The 19,803-nt window shown below is 31.0% G+C and overlaps 1 protein-coding gene across 1 annotated transcript in view; it reads right to left on the bottom strand.

The window, feature by feature from the left end:
• LOC126739393 (laminin subunit alpha) overlaps positions 1–19,803 on the bottom strand; it is a 328,515-nt gene that overhangs the window by 32,104 nt on the left and 276,608 nt on the right. Inside the window, exons 45-49 of the mRNA XM_050445058.1 lie at positions 18,894–19,036; positions 18,525–18,838; positions 16,510–16,757; positions 1,180–1,263; positions 951–1,117 (exon numbers count right to left, since the gene is read on the bottom strand). Of these exons, the coding sequence (XP_050301015.1) occupies positions 951–1,117; positions 1,180–1,263; positions 16,510–16,757; positions 18,525–18,838; positions 18,894–19,036 (956 nt within the window). The remainder of the gene's footprint in view (positions 1–950; positions 1,118–1,179; positions 1,264–16,509; positions 16,758–18,524; positions 18,839–18,893; positions 19,037–19,803) is intronic.

Here is a 19,803-nt window from a genome sequence, read left to right as displayed (position 1 = left end):
AATTTAGCAAAAAAAAACTAAAGAAATTGTAGAATACAACTTTAGATATTAACAACGATCAGTACCACGACGAAGCAAAGCTCATGTTAAATATAATTATATGAATATTGACAATAAAAAAAGAATAAAAATAAATAAAGAAATGAGTCTTCCGATTTGACGGAACACTAATGGTTAGGGAAATATTTGAGAAAAACCATCATACAGAAATTGACTTAAAACCTTGTTATCTGAATTTTCACCTGGCATTTGGCACTTTCTACTCGTTATTTGGAAACTTCCACTTACTGTTTGAAGATGTCCATTTATTACAACAAATGTAATTAAATGCTAAATATTCCATTTCTAACTTGGAACATTTTACTTAATATCTGGAAATGTTATTAAATAAATAAATTAAATACTAACAAATGTAATTAAATACTAAGAATTCCATTTCTAACTTGGAACATTTTACTTAATATCTGGAAATGTTCTCTTATCCGAATAATTATTTAAAAACTAGTTAAATATTTGAGGTCTCATTTTAATCAAGAAGATTTCATTTAGTGCCTAAAAAATCCTGCACTTACTATTTTAAAAACAATATTAAGTAATGAGAATTTACCGATTTTACTTTACGCTCTTGAAACACCTATAGTGGCGCGCCCTCCCGGCATTGGCGTACAACGTCTTCAGCCAGTTGTGTGGTTTGACACACAATTTAAAAAGTCTTGAGCATGTGACAATAAAAAACTGCTTTCAAGTCATGAAACAATTCGTTTCTACGAAAATCTATTAAAAACTAAACTCTGGAGGTATCTGGTTTAGGAAAGAACTTTGGCTTACCCTTGAAAAATACGTAAAGATTTACGTCAAAGAAATTATACATTTTAAGGTTTAATTCACTCTCCCTATCCCGTTACTCCACCTTTTAAAGTTTTTATAGGTACTAAAAAAAAATATAATACCTTAGGAGTAGTTGTAGGTACCGTGCCACTAGGACCTCTTGGCGATTTTGTAACTGGTTTAGGTTCTTTTTCTGCGACAGAAGCATCGGGTTCCTTAAATATCGGTTTGGGTGGTTCTTGAGTCGTAGTCGGTCGGAAATCTAAACCTAAATCACCGCGTTGTGCATCTAAAATTATATTAGAAAACCAACATTTGGTCACATGTTGATAATACATGATGTGAACTTACGTTGTACGTATGGGTTCTCAGTTATTATCACTGGGACTGTTGGAGGTGGTACGGTGACGTCAATTAAAGGTGGTATTTCTGGCACTAAATCGAAAAAAAAATCATTTATGTATGTGTTTTTCTTTGACCTTTTACAAGGTAAGGTCATCAACGTCATGTTATCAAATCAGGAAAATATCCTTAAGAATGTATGTATCCTAAAAAATATGATCGCTCTGAAGGGCTTTTGTCAGTATTTCTTTTGTGTTTATATACTAGATGGTAAATTGAAATTTTCCAGATAATATGTCGATATTAGCAAATAATAAACAATTAGCAATAGTTTTCGTGCCTCCAATTACTAAAGGAGGTACTCCTCAAATGAAATAAATAAAAACATTTTCGGTGAGGTAGTTTTATTGTTGTCTTAAGGAGAATTATTGAGTTAAGAGCCCTTATTCTATCTGGTACACTTGTCTAGTTGTAGAACTTTACCTCCTAATTAATTGGAATCCGGTAAGTCAGCTACGAGATTATTATTGTTCCTAGTAAGATAGGTATTCGTCATGGAAGCTGTATAGGTCAAGATTCTGCTTGATGCAACAAAAATTGCAGAATGTATACATAGGGTAAAGTTAAAATTCTTTTAAGGTAAAGTTAAGTTTCGTTTTTTTTGAAAAGAACCCCTACAGTCTTTCGTAAAACCCAACCCACAGATAATCCGTAAGCATTTTCTCTGTTGGCCAAATGTCTTATTAATGTAGCAAGAATGGCCTCAGGAAATAATGGAGTAAGTTAAGTGGGAATGGAAATTACTATGATATGCTATAAGAAGTCACCTGAGCAAGATTTCCAGAAAGAAAAAACTATATGCTAATTTTTCTGACAGGTTAACAAGATGTGCCGACCAGGTTAATTCTAGAATTCTAGCATCAAGTGTACACTAAGAAACTTGCCTTCCAAACTGCATTAGATCAGTAATAGTAGTACAGCGGCCATGTTTTCACGTAGAGTAAAATTTATGCTTCGAAACAAAGAACAAAGAAAGGACAACCAACTTACCAAATTGTGGAAATTCCTACTTAGTATATATGTGGATATTTCTACACATTTTCTGGAAATGTCTACTTAATATTTGGAGATTCTCACTTCATTTAACTAACGAATATTTCCTCTTTTTTTATTTTTAAGGGTTTAGTTGAATAAATGGTCAAAAAAAACCAAGCTTTTCAAATTTTTTCCTTAATAATTCCTAACGTTCTTCATTTAATTGTAATAAATAGAACATAGTAGTTTTATATGATTGTATTTGGTTTATTTGTTGTTGAGGAATATGTACCTGTTGGTGCGTAACAATATAGTTAACAATGTTGTTAGTACGTAGTACGTAAGTACTTAGCAATGTCATTGTTAAGTACATTGTTACTTACTTCAATTATTTTACGAATTTTTACTTGATATTTGGAAATTTTTAATCAATTCAAAGAAATTCTTACTTACTATTTGGAAATATCCACCTATCATAAAATTAAATTATTAACTTATTATCTGCGTTTCGACTTGAAATTTAGAAATATTCACCTAATATCTGGTATTCCGCCCACTAACTATGTAGAAAAGGCTATTTTTCATAGGCAAACTTATTACTTGGAATTTGAAGATTTCCACTTAATTTTTCAAAAATCCAATTCTCCACCAAAAAAATTATTTAAGAACTCATTATCTAATCATCTCTATAACTCATTACTATTTCAAAATTCGTACTCTTTATTAGAAATTTACTAAAAAATGGTTAAGTTGAATTTGCACTTTATATCTGTAATTTTTTACTTAATATCTAGGAAATCTTACTTTCTAGTTTGAAATTTCCCCTCTTCATCAAAAAATTTAGTTAATTAACACCGTACATTTTATATTGAACATCAGTTATCATAGTTTCGTTGCGAAGTTAACACATACGATAGACGGTTGATCGTTTTTGCTGTGTTTGTAAAAAGTAAATTAAACAATTTTTATATATTGATTAAATACTTTTTCTGCCACTTTTTAATTGTCCTAGCGTAAATATTTTTTTTTAATGCTATTCAAACGGATAAATTAATATGAATGATAGTACTCCTATATAGAGAATCGTCCTAAGTGTAAAATGTTAAAACCATTATACAATGTTAATCGGTGTAATAGGTATTTCCGTAGCAAATATCACAATATTGATATGAATGGATTCCACCTGAGGGAAGCATTTCATATTACGTGCGAAATATGTGAGCCTCTATTAAGCGGAACCAAGGATAAACAAGAACGTGAAAGGAAAAGGAGTCACGTGAATGATTCTTTCGCTGTTGATTCTGATTTTGCGAATGAGGTCAGTGCTATTTTGAGATTTTTAGTTGAAAAAACTAAAGAATTAAACCAAAATCACTACCCACCATGAACATAGTAAAGTCCTCCTAAGCTGCAGCTGTTGAGAATAATAGTGACCAAGTCTTTAGTTCTGAAACAAAAATACCCGGAAAAAGATATACAGCAGGTTAAGCAGCATTTAAGGACGAGGTCAATCCTACTGACGTAGGGGCTCGTTTATCATCACGTAAACCAAGGAAAAATAGACGTTATTATGAGATGTGGATATGCGAGGATAATTACTGCTATTCAGTCTCAGATCCAACAAAAAAAGGGTAATAATTACAGTGTTGAAGTACCAAAGATCTTAGATAATACAGTTCAAATAATTGGAAACCCAATATTAGACTCACATAATGCCTGAAATGTGAGCTACTTATTGATGCTTACTTATTGAAGTTGGAACAATGGACGAGTAATAACAGTAATCATTGATCAGAGGTAATATTAAATATAAGTTTAAGACTAAGTCCAATAGAGGTTATGTTTGGTTGTTGTCTGTTGAGCTGCCTATGAGGAGCATTAAATGTTGGTGTTCAGTCTGGTATCATTCACCTCAGAATAAAGATACCAAACTTTAAGATTTTTTTGAAGGTTATTTAAAACAAATTAATGTTTTTAATTTTGATTTATTTAAAAAATGACCTTTTTATTTTTATTAGCAAAATAATAGACACCAACTCGAATAATGCCAAGAAGTCGGGTGTTTATTTAATTTCAGATGATAAACATCTTATCCGCTTGAAGTCCATCTAACCCCTAAATATTAGCGATCATTATATTAATCACTACTGGTAAACAAAAAGAACAGCTTAAATAGATACCATAAGATTTCACAGTACTATTTAAAATTATAATTGTGATAAATTTGGCATTATATCAACAAGTTTACTTAAAAACTTATTATTTTAATTTTCACTTGGTATCGAAAAACTTGGGCTTAACATTTTAAAATTCCCACTTACTATTTTTAAATGTTCACTTTCTCAATCAATTCACGGTCAGAAACGGTTGAGTTTGACTTTATCTGGAAACTTCTACTTAATATTTGGCAATTTCTACTATTTAAAAATTTCTACTTTTTATCAGAAAATTGTCTAAATAGAAAGATAGATAGATAAGTCTTTATTTTCCAGCAAAAGTAGAAAAAAAATTAATAAATCATACAATAAGCCATAATAAATAAAATTTATCATTATCATTCAACAAAGAAAACCTAGAAATATGCCAAAGATCAAGTGTCTACTACACACTATCATAGCATATAACAAAGTATTAATTTCTATTCAATAATAAAAAAATAATATGTTTAAATAAGAACAACTTACCACTAAAATTAGTTCTTAATTATCAAGCATTTTAATTTAATTTATGCTACCCTTACAGACCGTAACACTATTCATTGTAGAGTTTATTTTTTACGTAGTGTTTAAAGATTCTAAAGCGCTGATTATGTCCTAAATAAAACATTAGGTCGTAAAATTTTGTTATATAAATAAGCAGGCTTTTAAATTCTTTAAATTTTGTGAAAGAGCTATACTCTATTTCCTTTTTGGTGAGAGCACAGTGCCTCATTATATATGCAGAAGTAGCATAAATATAGGGTGCGTCTTCCATTTTTCTACATGTAACAAAATGATAAACCAGGCTGTTTTTACCAATTTTAAATGGACAGGTCCTGTATGGTCTCAAATACAATAGGTCGTAAAATTCGGAACAATGGTTTCGAGTTCATTTTTATGACAAACGGGTTGCCAGTGTCGTCCCGACTATGGATATTGATTTTAATTTTTAAGTTAAATAATTATCTGTTATGAAAAATTTATAAATAATGTTGGATTTTATCTATTATCTATTAGATATAGATTTTTAGAAAAAGTATGGTTGGTAGGTATAACCTATATTTATTAAATTAACAAGAAACATTTCTCAAAAGCGGAAAAGCCTCATTATAAAACTATGGCAAATAAAATGAAATATAAAAATTTGATAAATACCGCAATTTGATTGTTGATGTTTGATTTGAATGTTTAAAAAATTGTTGTAAAATTTCATTTTTTTAATATCAACCAATAAAAAATGCAACTCTCCAAACATATCTTGTCATTTATAAGAAAAGTACATAAATATAAGGATCTTTTAATTTATTAACCATATTTACATATATTACAATAAAAATATTTACGAAATATACAAAAAAAATCAATTTATAAATCATACATTTCATTACTCTCATCGCTTTCATCCGAATCAGATATTCTTACTGTTATAACTAAGGGTTCGATAGTTTCTTCTAGAAGATTATCGAGGGTCCACATCCTTTATTCTTCTTTTATATGCTGCTTTCAGAAGTTCTTCTGAAAGCAGCATTCTAGAGAAATCTTTCAATTTAAAGGTTTAATTATTTCTAGCCTTAAATCCTTTTACTTGAGCCCAAATTAACTCTATAGGATTTAATTCACAATGGTAAGGTGGCAAACGAAGTACAGTTATATTGTGCTGTTTTACCATTTCGTCAATAACGTGTCTTTTATATTTTGATTTATTTTCGGTAACTATTGTCAGAAGCTCTGCTTTTATCGCGCCATCTTCAAAAGGTATTTCCTTTTCGGTAAGCCAGTTTTAAAAATCCTTTATAGTTCCCAATATGTGTAATTATTAATCTGTGGCCCTTACCAGAAGGAGACTTCAAGCCAGTCGATAAACCTTTTAAAAAAGCCTGACGGGAGCTTCCAACATTTTTATCCTGCCAGCACTTGCTCACGGTGTGTCCTTCGTTAAGCCAGGTTTCATCCAAATAATAAATGGTTCTTCCTTCCTTTCGATACTCCTTAATTTGCCTTAAATACGTTCTTCTCCAACAGACTATTTCTTCTTTATCTATTAAAATAGATTTTCTATTTTGCTTTTGCCAAGAAAAATGTAATTCGTGTAAAATTTTCCTAAATTTTTTTTCTTCCCATTTCTGGTACATTTTCGTCTTCTTTTATAAGTGTCAAAATTTTGTCGATAGTTGGGATTTCATTCTTAAAATAAAATTAATGTACTGTCCTCTTGATGATATGCTTTGCTGTCTCATCAACTGCTATCGGCTTCCTACCGGCAGTTTTCTTTACACTCTTCTTAGGCAAGTTCTCACGGTTTTCACTTTTTCTGTCACTAAGAAGTCTGTAAATTGTTGCTTTACTTATGCCTGTCATATTGGCACATGTAGAAACTAGATTTCTAACAGTACTTAGAGGCATTTGATGCACAAGTGCATCATGTACGTTTAGTACTATAGTCCATACTTTAAAAACTAAAACACCTTTACACACTACGGGGCTAAACTTTGACATTCTTACAACAAATGCGCAACAATACTGAAAAATAAATTAAGTTTTTAGGATATATCTACATTATATACCATAAAATATAACTACCTCTTTGCATTTAAGATTGCACAATTTAGGTACCTATAATACTTATACCTCCATATTTACCTATCTAGACAATATCTACTTATAAGGGTTAAAAAGAACTTGTTCATTAGGTACTTAAGTAATTCAAAGAATTTATGGCTAAAATTGGCCTATTTCTTGCACTATTAAATAAACCCAACAAATGAAAACATTCAGGTCCTTTTTTTTGCTTATTTGCCGCTTCTCCGACGTCTAATCCGCTCTCGTGATTGGTCACTTTTTGCATCTTAGAAAAGTACTTAAAAAAAAAACCTCACATCAGAATGAGTTGAAAATTGGTCAAAGTGTTTCTTATTCGATTCCGCTCAGATCCACTATTTTGTTTGGCGATCCGTTATAATTTACATTTTGTGATTTGCTATTATTGGCTTCCCTCGTCAGCTGTTCAGGCTGGCTTGAATCTTGGTCGGGCGTTCACGTCGTTGCCAGTTTTACCGATGGTATTTTATTTACAGTTTATTAAATTTTAAGATAACCAGATCGAATATCACAAAACAAAATAGTGAATCTGTGCCGAATATATGCGAGAATCTGTGTGCCGAATTTCAGGCAAATCTGATAAAAAATTCTTTTAAATTGTACTTTTTTCCGATTTCCTTGCTTTATTGATTTTTCGAATAAAACTGTATTTAAAACGTTCAAGCAGTTTTTAAAGGATGGCGCCACATGCAGATCCGAACAAAGTCAGGTTAGTTTGCTTTGTTTTGTTTATTTTGGATCTTATCCAATTGCAATTTCTAAACTTTGCTAAAATGTCAATGTTATTTTATTATAAAACCTATCCAATTAGGCAAAAATTGTGGGTTGCAACACTAATTGTGAATTTTCATGGAAAATATAGATTAACGCTTGTTTATTTAGAAAATTTCGAAATTTGTTATTTGTGAGAAACTGGTGCAAGAATCAAAGTATCTGGAGAAAAATACAAAACAAATATGTGTGAACTTTAATGATGTTATTGATAGTGTCTTCTTCATGCCATACCAAGCAAAATTTTGACTTGAGCAAGTTCAGATAGGTTAATCTCTGAGAGTATTATTATGAAAATGTAGTGTAGTATAAGTAAGTGTAAAACATGTGTATGAGTAAATTAATAATAAGCTGTATATTTCTTTAATATTAGTATTACTAATTAGTATTACAAGCCTAAGTTGCTTATTCTTCTCAGTAACTTGTTTATTTGTAATTAATTAGGAGGGTTATATAATGTGAAATAATTTTGAAAATTGGTAAATAGACATTATTTAATACCCTTGTTCTTTTAATCACTACTTAATTTACAATTACATGCCCATTTTTAAAAAGCAAGGGTTCATTACATACATGTATATGTTAGTATTAAGCAAAAAAATGTAACTATCAAATTAGTTAGACACATAAATTAGAACTTTTAAATAGCTTAGTTCATATTTTTGATAATCAAATATAATTTTTTTTGAGATTCATATTCCTTTTCATTAGAAACTAAGCTCGAGTAGCCAAAGAACAAAAACAGTATATCAAAAGATAATAAATAGTTATTGGTAAAGCTAGTAATTGCCAAATATTTTTTAAAAATTTAGTGCCATTACAATTAAGGTACTTTTAATTACACTGTGGACATGCACCTCTATATATTGGCCAATTATTCTCTTTTATAATTAAAATTTTAAAATTAGTTTTACTTTGGTCTTGCCTTGTTTTAACCTTTTGGTTCTCAAAATATACTCTATTAGCATGAAATTAACATTCGAAGCATTATTTTTCAAGCGCATACAGGTACTGCATACCTAGGTACTAATATTTATATAGCTTTTCTATTTTGTTAAAATTCGATGTAAATTACTTTATATTTCTGTTTAAATATTAAATAAATAAATAAATATTAAATAAATAAATAAATGTTATTTGTCAAAATGTGGTTTTTTCATAATTTTAGTAATAATAGTTTCCCTCAATTTTTCTTATATTACATTTGAAATACTTGTATAAAATATGTGTATGCGCACATTAGTTATTATGACATTAAAAGATATGAAAGGAATAAAGGCAACACTTATTAATACCTACATTGCTTTAGCCAAACAAATGATATTAGGTATGGAGATTTCTTATCTAAATGCCCATTTTTAAACATACATATATTTAATTGTAACAGCTGTATTTTTGGAGTTTAATTATTTTTTTCAAATGATACCCTTATAGGAACAATTCCTTTTTTTTTAATCATTTAAAAATATCTTAAATGGACAGAAGAACACAGAAAGAAAATAATTTAGTCAGTAACAAGGAAATTCCTCTATATTTTCTTATTATTTGTGATACTCTTATAGAGTACCTTTTATGCAATGATGACTTATTTATTTTTAATTTTAATGATTTCTAAAAAGCAGAATGAAGACTTAAAATTTCATGTCAGAAGCTGTTTTTTTAACTCTTTTTTTTGCAACTTTTTTCCTGTTTAAATATTTTAAATCTAATTAATCATATTTCAAAATAATCAAACAAAAATGTAATCATATTTAATTCAGTCAATCATAAACAAAATTAAAACTTTTAATAAAAAATTACCAATAAATAAATGTTTTATTAACTAGGAAGACAACTTCTATTCTTTATTTGTTTGAAATCAATTTAAGCTTTACAAAAAAGTCTTATATAGAAAAAAAAGTTAAAAAAAAATAAATTATAAGAAAAACAATTTTAATTTTTTTGGGAGTAAAACGATGTTGGATTTAAAATAAACCCTGAAAAGATTGAGAATTGATAAAAATATTTCAGTTTTAAATTTCCACAAGTAATTTCTAATTTTTCGTTGTGATTTATGGTTTAATTCCAATTATGAATTTTTCAATGGTAAGGTTTTTATATAAAAAAAATCATATATACATATGATAAATAAATATATATATATATATATGTCGGAGAGTCATTATTTTTTTTCAGAATTATTTTCTAAAATCTTAAATGTGATACCTTATTTTAAAGGTAATTGAATTCTCTTTTAACGCATGTTTTTTTTAATTGTATGCATTAATTTTAAAAAAAAGGAAAAAAAGAATAATTAAAAAACGATTTCTCTTTATTAAACGATTCATTGCTTCTTGAAAAGATATTAAAACTCGTTAATTTTTTTTATCAGAGAAGTCTTTTGTGCTTTATTTTAAAAATAAATTAAGACAATTTTCTTGGAAAAGGTAAATAGCCAATGGCCAAAGCTATATGACAAATTATAACATTGTTTAATTGCATGCAGACCATGTCATAGGTACATTTACAAAAAAAGCAATGGCTTGCAAAAAGACCGCATTGTTTTTTATATGATATGGTATATTTTTTGCAACACGATAAATTTACTAGTTTATTATTAGGTGCTTATTTGTAATATTCGAGAATTTTTTTTTGTATTACTGTTGAAGCGATCTCAAATTAAATTATGTAGGAAAGGTACCTACGAAGCTAAGCACGATTATCATGTAGATTAAAAAAAAGCGACCATGAAAACGTGTGACTTTCTTTTAAAAGGCGTAGTATTTTAAAATCATTTTTTTTTAACCTGTAGAAAGTAAAAGTAAAGTATTTAAAAAAATTATGAATTTTTCCGTAAATATTCGAAAATTAAATTAAAATCTTTAAATTTTATTTTGATAAGCATCAAATGACGCAACTTTGATATGACCTAACTGAACCTCTAACTTTTGAGTCTTAAAATCACAGCACTATACGAATATTTTCTTCAAAAACATTTTGTAGTAAAATTATCGCAGCGACTCCAATAAAATAACAGCCATTCAAATAAAACTATAACAAGGTTGTGTTATTTTATGCTGATAAGTCGGAAAATAAATGAAACTTCGTAGGGTCAAATAATCCCCATGAATAGGTGTGTAATTTATTGTGTGTTTAATTATTTTGTTCTACGGCTTTAAATAATATCAGAAAAAAGCGAATGAAAAAAACATATAAAAAAGAGAAACTTTTTTGGCTCAATTTTGTTAAATAAAAATAGTAAAAAATATATTACTTTTATTAAATAAAATTGTTATCGCTGTTGTACTGATTTCCTGATTTCTGTCACCAAAAATAAGCTTAACATAAGATGAGCAAAGACAAATAAATGTGCTCCTTTTATGAATGGAAAACACCAAAATATTCCTAATTTTAGAAAGTATTCGCAATTTAATCATATCTGTCCTGATTCCACCCTGTATAGAACATATAAACCTTTCACAATTTTTGGGTTCAACAAATCAATATTCAAATATTTTTCTTATTGACTACTAATACAAAAACAAAAATATTTTAATTTTTCAAACAGCTTATAGTCTATTTATACCCTTCAAAACAACACGGTTCTGTACAAACCAAAAATAAAGGCAAATAATGAAATAAATATAGTTCCCAGAATTTTATTTCCGTCTGGTCACCCGCCGCCGCCTCCCCTCTTCCCCCAGCTTACAGTGGCGCTACAGCCAACGGTGAACTTTTACGAAACTAACGATTTATAAATAACATGTTACTTGCGTCATCTGTCGGAAAATTTTAAAGTTCGAAGTCTAATATGGCTGCCGACTACGCCCCCTTAATGTACTTGAAAAGTGGGACGCCAATGGTTTACGACCGTTTTACGGCTATCGACCCTTTCGTGTACTCCTACGGATTAAGAAATGGACTATAGGCAGAATGTACTTATCTTCGCCCAATCATGTTTAACCACGTATTAGGCGATTATCACATAATTTATGTGAGATATAATGTCTTCGTGAAACCCCAAACAATAATCGTAGATACAAATTTTGGGCAATTTGTATTCTGCCCTTACCAATCGAATCTTAAAATATGGCCATAAACAGAAATTTCAAAATTAAATCTCGAAAGCATTAAAGAGTCAAGAAGCAATTTTTTATTATTATTGAAATTTAAATCTTGCCTAGCTTGATATATGGTCGAAGATATGTCAGTTTAATGCAATGATTTATATGGGGGTGGGGGTTGAATCTCAAAAAAAGCAAAAAATGTTTTGCCTCAAAACCTGGCAGTATTTGACTTTCACCTAATAGTTGCCCAATTCTCTATATCAATTAGATTAGTTTAGAATAGATTAGGTTAGATTAATTTAGAAATGGCATTAGGTGGATCCTTAGGTTTAAAATGGGGCATATCATCAGCATAGAATAAGGCTTGGCAAAAATTCAAACATGAATACATTTTATATGAGTAAATAATATACAGATCGTGTTATCGTGAGCTACGTATTACCCAAAATAATGGCAACACCGCTTGGTTGCGGCTTGCAGGCGGCGGAATTTTTCGTTTTTATTTTTTTAACCGGGAGTCAGCAGACCTCACTTTGCTGTGTGCTTACTGCACGTTGCATTAATAATTTTTGAGCGTTATTTTCGTGTTTTTTTTCACTATGGCTGTTTATACCCCTTCCGAAAGAGTTCAACTAATTAAATGGTTTTATGGAGGCAATTCGGCAGTACAATATAGAGATTTGTTTTCAGTGACATTTGAGAATAGACAAGATTGTAAAAAATGCCACACAAAACGTCAAGAACCACCTGTTGAAGTGGTCCAGGTTATAGAACGGCGGGAAGAGATGGTTTGCAGTACCCTAGAACTTGATTCGACACGGTCCACTAGAAGTGTTGGAGAGGAACTGGGAATGAGCAATAAAACTATTGCTCGTATCTGGAAAAAATATGGGTACAAATGTTTTAAGTATTCAAAAACTTAGGAAATATTTCCTGAAGACCAGTGGCGAAGAATGGAATTTTGTGAAACCATAATGGAAATGGCTAATGAAAACGAATATTTTTAAAAAAATATTTTTTTTTATCTGATGAATCTTCATTTCCATTACATGGCAAACACAATCCTTCCATTGTTCGTTATTGGTCTCAGAAAAACGAGCACAGAAGTTTTTAGTTTCTGTACCCAGTATCCTCAGAAATTGAATGATTGGGCAGGTATTTTGGGCGACAATGTTATAGGGCCATTTTATATTGATGGCACTTTAAACGCCCAAAAGTACCTTGAGTTGCTGCAAAACCAAGTTCTTCCTGCAATTCAAATCCTACCTGATGTAGACCTGGGATCGATTTATTTTCAGCAAGATGGCTGTCCTGCTCATAACGCGGCTAGGGTAAAAGAATTTTTAACAAATCCTTTTCCTAACCGCCTTATTAGTAGGACTGGCGATATTAAATGGCCTCCTAGATCTCCAGATTTGTCTCCAAATGACTTTTATCTGTGGGGTTACCTTAAGCAGACCATTTACAAGCATGAATTTAGTAGGCCAACAAATTTAGAGGAGTTGCGAAATAAAATTGTCGAAGGTGCCAATTCCATTTTACCTGAAACTCTTTTGGAGGTGCAAAATAGCTTTTACGATAAGTTAAGTTTTTGTTTAGCGAAAAAAGGCGGTTTATTTGAGCCTTTTATTTAAAAAATGATATGTTGTTAAGTTTGTTTATTAGAGTTTTATTTCTGATTTTTTATTATATTTTTATCAGAGTTGATATTTTATTTTTTATTGGAATAACGCTTTAATTTTCATTATGCAAAACACAGCATATTAAACATTTTAAGATTACAATTCTATGCGGGTTATACATTGTCATGTCTGTAAAACGCGCATTAGAATAAAATATATTTTAAAAATGCCTGAATTTTCGCGTAATATTTCGGGACATTTTGTCGCCAAACGACGTAGCTCCCACAAAAGTCAGATGTTTATTAATCCCGTCCTCGGGCCGGCCGGGGCAGTGCTCTGTCGCAGGCACTCGTACACGCGCGACGTTGCAAAATTTCGCCTCTATGCGGTTTCCTATAAGTAACGAACGAAAACACGATCTGTATAAGAGAGGCCCAAGATGGATTCTTGCAGTACTCCCATATTGACCCTTTTGAAATTAGACATCATATTGTTAATACTTTTAAATAATTTGAAAAGAACTGAAAAATTTGAATTTTCACTCAATATCTGGACACTACCTATTATTTATAAGATTTCGACTTATAAGCATAAAATTTTCCTTAGAAACTGATTTTATATTTGATATCTGAAACTGTTCACTTAATATCTGGAAATTCCTACCTACCCTCCGAAAATCTGCTTTAAAACTTTTATTATCTAAACTTTAACTTAACTTGGGATTCTTACTTCAGATTATCATGTTTCAGGGCCATTAAATTAATATTAAGTACCAATGTTTTGTTTAAAAACCCTGCAGATTTAGAAAAGATACAAGATAAACTGATTACTGATTTATTTGGTCATTTGATACTACATATACAATAGAATAAGACAAGTCAGGAGAAAGAAACTGATAATCCTAATTAACTTATTTAAAAGAGTAAAACTATTATAAAAAAACCTAATTACACACATCTAAAACCACAAAAGTACCAATAAACAGTACAGACACTGACTAGGCAGGAGTGACTTTCAGCATGTTGCTAAATTCGTTGATATCATAGACAACAGAACTTATAATAAGACGTTTTCGTCTATTTTTAAATATGTTGAAGTTATTTATTTGTTTTAAGGAAGCAGGAAGTTGAATCAATAAGCTAATTTCTTCATAAAAGGGAGTCTTTTTAAAATAAACAAAGTTAAATTTTGGCAAATAAAGAGGATCCTTACATCTAACATTATATTTATTAAAATCACTTATTTTGGAGAAATGTTCTTGACTTTTAAATATGTATAAATATAATTTAAATATATAAATTCCAGGAATTGTTAAAATATTATATTTTTTAAATGTTTCAGGGCAGCTCTCATTATATTTCAAACCAAAAATCAGTCACATAAATCTTTTCTGAAATACAAATACCCTTTATGACTCTGATTTATTACCCCAAAGAGCAACATGTGAGGTCAAGAGAGGGTACACTATACCATAGTATACACTCAGTAGACCCTTCATTCCTAGATGCCTTTGAAGGGTAAATAATGAAAAATATAGTCTAGATAGTTTGCTGCATATCTCGTCAATTTGAGAAAGAAAAGATAGGTGTTGGTCTATTATGCATCCCAGAAACTTAACTGACGATTTGCAGACAATTGAAACACATTCTTTGAGAAACTTATGCATTTAGTCTTTTCCACATTTATTATAAGGTGATTTCCCTCACACCATTAAACTTTTTCATAATAAAGCAGGCTTTGAATTCGATTTCCTTCATACTTTCTCCTGGAACTATAATAGTAGTATCGTCTGCGTACATGAACAATTTAACACCGCCAATGAATTCTGAGAGATCGTTAACATATAGTAGGAAAAGCAACGGCCCCAAAGTGCCACCCTGTGCAGTTCGCAGTTATACTGACTTGAGAAATCATCACCCACTTTTACAACTAAGGATCTGTCGGTCATATATGATAAAACCCAATTCAATACTCTACCTCACACTCCTAATATCTCTAATTTATGCTTCATAAAAATCAGGTTAATCGTTTCAAAAGCTCGAGATAGGTCAAACAGAAAAGCCACTACATTCAATTTTTTTTCAATATTATCTCAGACATACGGAATTAATTCAAGAGAAGCTGTTTCAATAGACCTGTTTTTTCGAAAACCATGTTGCGAAGAGTGTAGAATATTATATTTATCAAGAAACCGTACTAATCGATCATGCATAAGCTTTTCAAATATTTTGGAGAAGCTACTTAAAACGCAAATGGACCTGTAGTTCTCAATTCTATTAGGATCATCTTTTTTAAACACCGGAATAACTTTCGAACACTTCAACTGGGAGGGAAATACTCCTTGTGCCACAGAATTGTTCATTAATAACGCCAGGTATGGCGAAATTAAATAACAACATTGTTCTAAAATTTTTGCTGGAACCTCTGGAAGTCCTTTGGGAAATTTATTTCTTAAACCTTTTACAACCAAAGAGATTTCGTCTAAGCTTACAGGCTTGAAATAAAAAGTATTTGTTATATATTGTTGTGGAACACTATAATAATTTTTATTACTTAATTTTAAATTATCTAATCTGTTTTCGACTGAATTGGCGAAATAGTGTCCGAACAACTTGCGGTTTGTTTATTATTATCTGTAATGGCAATAATGGAATCTTTGTTATTTTTTGTCTGCCCAACTTTTCATTTGTAATGTTCCAAAGCATTTTTGTTCTATACCTAGAGTTTTGTTTACAAATTTTGCTTTCATAAAACTCTCGCTTTTCATCTTGTATATTATTATTAACATCTTTCTTTAATTTTTCATAATAATTATTTAATGATCAGAATTCGTCTGCTTTCTTAACCAATTTAATGATTTTAATTTGTCTAAGTTTGCTAGAACTTCAGCAGAGAACTCAATAAAATAAACGTCTACTCTCTACGAATTTGACAAAAATAAATCACTATGCTACTAATTTTTTTGTTAATTAAAATAATAAAATCTACCCACATTTTATAGGCTAATTAATTCATTCTTCAACAACACTAAAACGATTTTCAATTTCTCATTAACTCAATGGTACTTACACCTGTGCACGGTAGGATCCAATGGCAAAAAGTCTCGATCCAAAATACACCTGTCCAATATCTCAAACGACTTATCTGTCGTATTGGCGAAGTTCATGACGCGTCCGTTAACAGTCAAATCGGCAATGCAACCATGGAACGGCTGATCGGAACCCAAGGCGCCACGGGTTGGTGAATATTTCCTCGGCAAACCACCCACAAATAATTTACCATGTAGAATATGAAGAGGAGGAGGAGTACTGTCCGTTCTGCAAATGATTCACGCATTAAATATACAGATCGGGCCAACTAAGGTCTTGAATGCGGATGTCAATGTTTTTTCTAGCAATAACCAATCTTAGTCACAAGTTAAAAAGAGAACGATAGCGTTTTTTCTACTTCCCTTTTTACTAACTTAAGTTAAAGCATTTTCCCACTCAACGGCCAGCGTACACTACCGCTCAAAAGTATTTGTCCACCACGTATTTCTTTAAATATTTTAAATTTGATAAAAAAATCTTATCTTCATACCTATATTTATATTGTATCTCTTTTGTAAATTGCATATATGCTTAAACAGCATACCTATCAATTATGGTTCGTTGAAAAACACTGAGTATTTAAAAATAGTCTTGCAAATAACAAACAATGTAGTGTAGTGAAAATATGCACTTCTTCTAAAAAACTTATCTATTTACAATGAAATTTGAAACATTTAAAGGTGTTTAGTCTTCAAGAATTGCTTTTGTATAACATTGGTAAATAATTTCGCTTGCTTATTGACGATTGTCACCGTTTCTTTGCTGGTTTTTCAACATTTTTTAAAAGTATTATCATTGGACTTCATAAGGCTGAAAAGACTAAGCGGCAAATTTCGACGGATTTGGGAATTCTAACGCGAACTGTCGATTATATAATGTTAGGAAATTCACCAGAGAAGGGACTATTAGCAACAAACCTCGATCGGGATGGCCAAAGGCAACAAGTTTAAAGGAGGATTTAAATATTATAATTAGAAATTATAAGCAAACGCAATAGACGAATTACCGCCCATGAAATCACAGCAAAAATCAACAAGAAGCGTAAAAGAGCGGTCAATGTTTTGAAAGTAAAACGGCGACTTTATAATGCTGGTTTTAAAGGACGTTTAGCTGTATCAAAACCGCTACTAAAGGATGTTAATAAGAAGAAAAGACTTAAGTGGGCCCAATCACACAAAGAATGGACCATTGATGACTGTAAGAAAGTTCTCTGGAGTGACGAGTTTTTGGAACGAAGAGGCGAGTTTTTGATCGCCGTTATACCAATGAAAGGGTCACTGAGAACTATACGGTGGCCTCAGTTAAACACGGTGGTGGTTCGGTGATGATGTGGGGTTGTTTCGGAGGATCTGCAGTGGGCGATCTAATTAGAATAGAGAGAATTCTTCGAAAAGAGGGTTACAAAACAATTTTAAGTGACAATGTACTTCCTTCTGGTACTCGAATAATTGGGGAAAACTTCATCTTTCAACATGACAATGACCCTAAGCACACGTCGAAATTGTGCAAGCAATATTTAGGTCAATTACAAAGGCAACATCTTCTGAAAGTTATGGTATGGCCCCCACAATCACCGGACCTCACTCCTATCGAATTACTGTGGGATGAACTGGAGAGACAAGTGCGAAAATCATGCCCCACATCAAAAGAAGACTTGTGGAGGATCATCCAAGAAAAGTGGCACAAGATACCTCAGGAAACTTTGGACAAATTAGTTAGAAGCCTACCGAAACTCTGTGAAGCTGTTATTAAAAATCGAGGCGGACATGTAGATGAATCCAAAATTTGATTTTCTTAAATTTAATTAATTGAAAAATGTATTGTTTATATTCATTTTGTTATAAATAAACCGTTTCGTAAGAATAACTGATGGGTTTATTATTTTTAGTTATAACTTTAAAACAGTCATATGTGGGCAAATACTTTTGAGCGGTAGTATAAGTGGGAGGATCGTTTGTCGTTCTCTCTTTCACTAAGTTCGTGTATGGTCCTTACCCTCTAAAGCCATAATCGTCAAAATCGACCCTGAGGATCTCGTTGTTGTGAATTACCGAGACAACGTGCCAATCACTGTCGTTAAAAGTGTCTTTTGACACTAGCTCCGTCTTTTGGCTTATTACTTTCAAGTAACCATTTACTAGAGACAAAGACACCCCATTGCTTTGGTCCATATCAGTCATATAGAAAATAAGACCGTCCTTTTCTTTAGTTTTGAATTTGAGGGTCACCCTGAAATCGTTCGAGACCGACAAATGATCCCAACCGACGTATCCGGGACGGGACTTATTAAATGACACCATAGGGGAAATCTGCAAAACAATTACGTTGGTATTCAGTTTTTTTTTTATTTATTAGTAAACTTACTTTTGCGGGACACCCGGGAGTTACGTCGTAGGACTTGATGCTCTTCCTCAAGTCGATTGCGCCACTGTTTATGGTTACCAGTTCAATGCATCCGTCGTACTTAATGTTTGTTACTTCAGGGAAGTTGTGCACGTGAGGATAACCTACAAAAAGTCGCAATTGGAAGTGAATTTTAATATTAGGACGAGTTATAATACGTATGAAAAAGCACAATTTCTAATTAACCATAATCTATTTTCTTTGATCTGAGCGGCATAGTCCAGAGGTTTCAGAATTTTTAAGTTTTAAAAGGTACTAATAGTGTCTATGGAACACAACCCAGCGTATCTGTAAAATTAATTTTGAATAAGAAAGATGATTATTCCTGTAGGAAAATGGAAATTTTTATAATAATTCAATAAATGTAATAATTTTCTGCTCAAAATCCTTATATTACAATATTACTTCAAGTAAAGCTAATTTATAAGAAATATGTAAATCTGTGTGTGTACAAAAGAGAAACCTAAGTGTGCATAATGGTAACACTGTTACACATAGATTGTTTATCTCTGTCCGATTAAGTGCGCTAAAAAGAGATGTAAGACAAATTATGATTATTACGACTGTTACGACATTACGACGAAATGTTTCCGGAATGGAGCCTATGTGTGTATTTCTATTTCTAGTGTCAAAAACCAAAATAACCGAATACTTGATTTAATTTTAACTAACGATTTAGTGTTTTGTCAAAATAATAAGCACTTGCCTTTGATCCGAGAGGACCCCCATCATAAATCTATGGAATTTGATATTTGTCTTTTACCTGTGGATAAACTTAATTGCAAGAATAACACTAATGTCCATAATTTAAAAAAAAAGGTGATTACGATGGTCTAAATTTGCATTTTGATAAGGATCATAACATAAATTC

Source organism: Anthonomus grandis, chromosome 8 (assembly GCF_022605725.1).
Source record: "Anthonomus grandis grandis chromosome 8, icAntGran1.3, whole genome shotgun sequence".
In the NCBI taxonomy this organism is placed as follows: Eukaryota; Metazoa; Arthropoda; class Insecta; order Coleoptera; family Curculionidae; genus Anthonomus; species Anthonomus grandis.
The sequence above is the reverse complement of the archived record's forward strand: the minus strand, read 5'-3'. Positions and strand labels throughout refer to the sequence as shown.